Source organism: Myotis brandtii, unplaced genomic scaffold, assembly GCF_000412655.1.
Source record: "Myotis brandtii unplaced genomic scaffold, ASM41265v1 scaffold78, whole genome shotgun sequence".
NCBI classification, from domain to species: domain Eukaryota; kingdom Metazoa; phylum Chordata; class Mammalia; order Chiroptera; family Vespertilionidae; genus Myotis; species Myotis brandtii.
Window position 1 is genome coordinate 777725 of NW_005371131.1, and position 558 is coordinate 778282.

The window sequence follows — 558 nt, forward strand, 5'->3', positions numbered from 1 at the left end:
CGCGGAGCCCAGCACGCGCTTAGGGCCAAGTTACCTCAGACTCGTAATCATCGGCGGGGTAAGACATGACTGCGAGGCTCGTGAACACGGCCGGAGAGAGCGGAAGGAGTGTCCTGCGCCTGCGTCGCGAGACCGGAAGTCCAGCCCCGCCCGGGCCGCACCGGAAACCGGAAGTCTTGCCGGGACCGCAGGCACGCTCAGGCTGCCATGTTAGGAAGGGCGAAGACGACAAACGCCTTAAGTTTCCTTTCTTCTCCAAATGGAGGTCTTACGAGGAAAGTGACTCTGAAGTTATTGGGTGAATTTGGAAGTAAGGACATAAAATAGTTCGGCATAATGTACTATGGGCAAAGAAACCCAAAGTTTTGCCACACAAAAGATGGCTGACAGCTTTAGTCGGCCGATTTTTCGCCTGAAGGGAAATTGGGCTACAAGAGGGCTTGATGTTGGATTTAGGTGTAAACGGTTTGCCTGCGGCGACAAATGTCTTCCCACGTTCCGGCCTCAAAAGACTAAACGTACTGGGTGTAAAAGTGGAGAGTTGGTCCCACATAGTGA

At 53.4% G+C, this 558-nt stretch overlaps 1 protein-coding gene across 1 annotated transcript in view; it reads right to left on the reverse strand.

The window, feature by feature from the left end:
- Window positions 1-223, reverse strand: part of EIF3L (eukaryotic translation initiation factor 3, subunit L) — a 28069-nt gene extending 27846 nt beyond the window's left edge. Inside the window, exon 1 of the mRNA XM_005883215.2 lies at window positions 35-223. Within this exon, the coding sequence (XP_005883277.1) occupies window positions 35-67 (33 nt within the window). The 5' untranslated portion in view covers window positions 68-223. The remainder of the gene's footprint in view (window positions 1-34) is intronic.
- Between the last annotated feature and the right edge of the window lie 335 nt (window positions 224-558).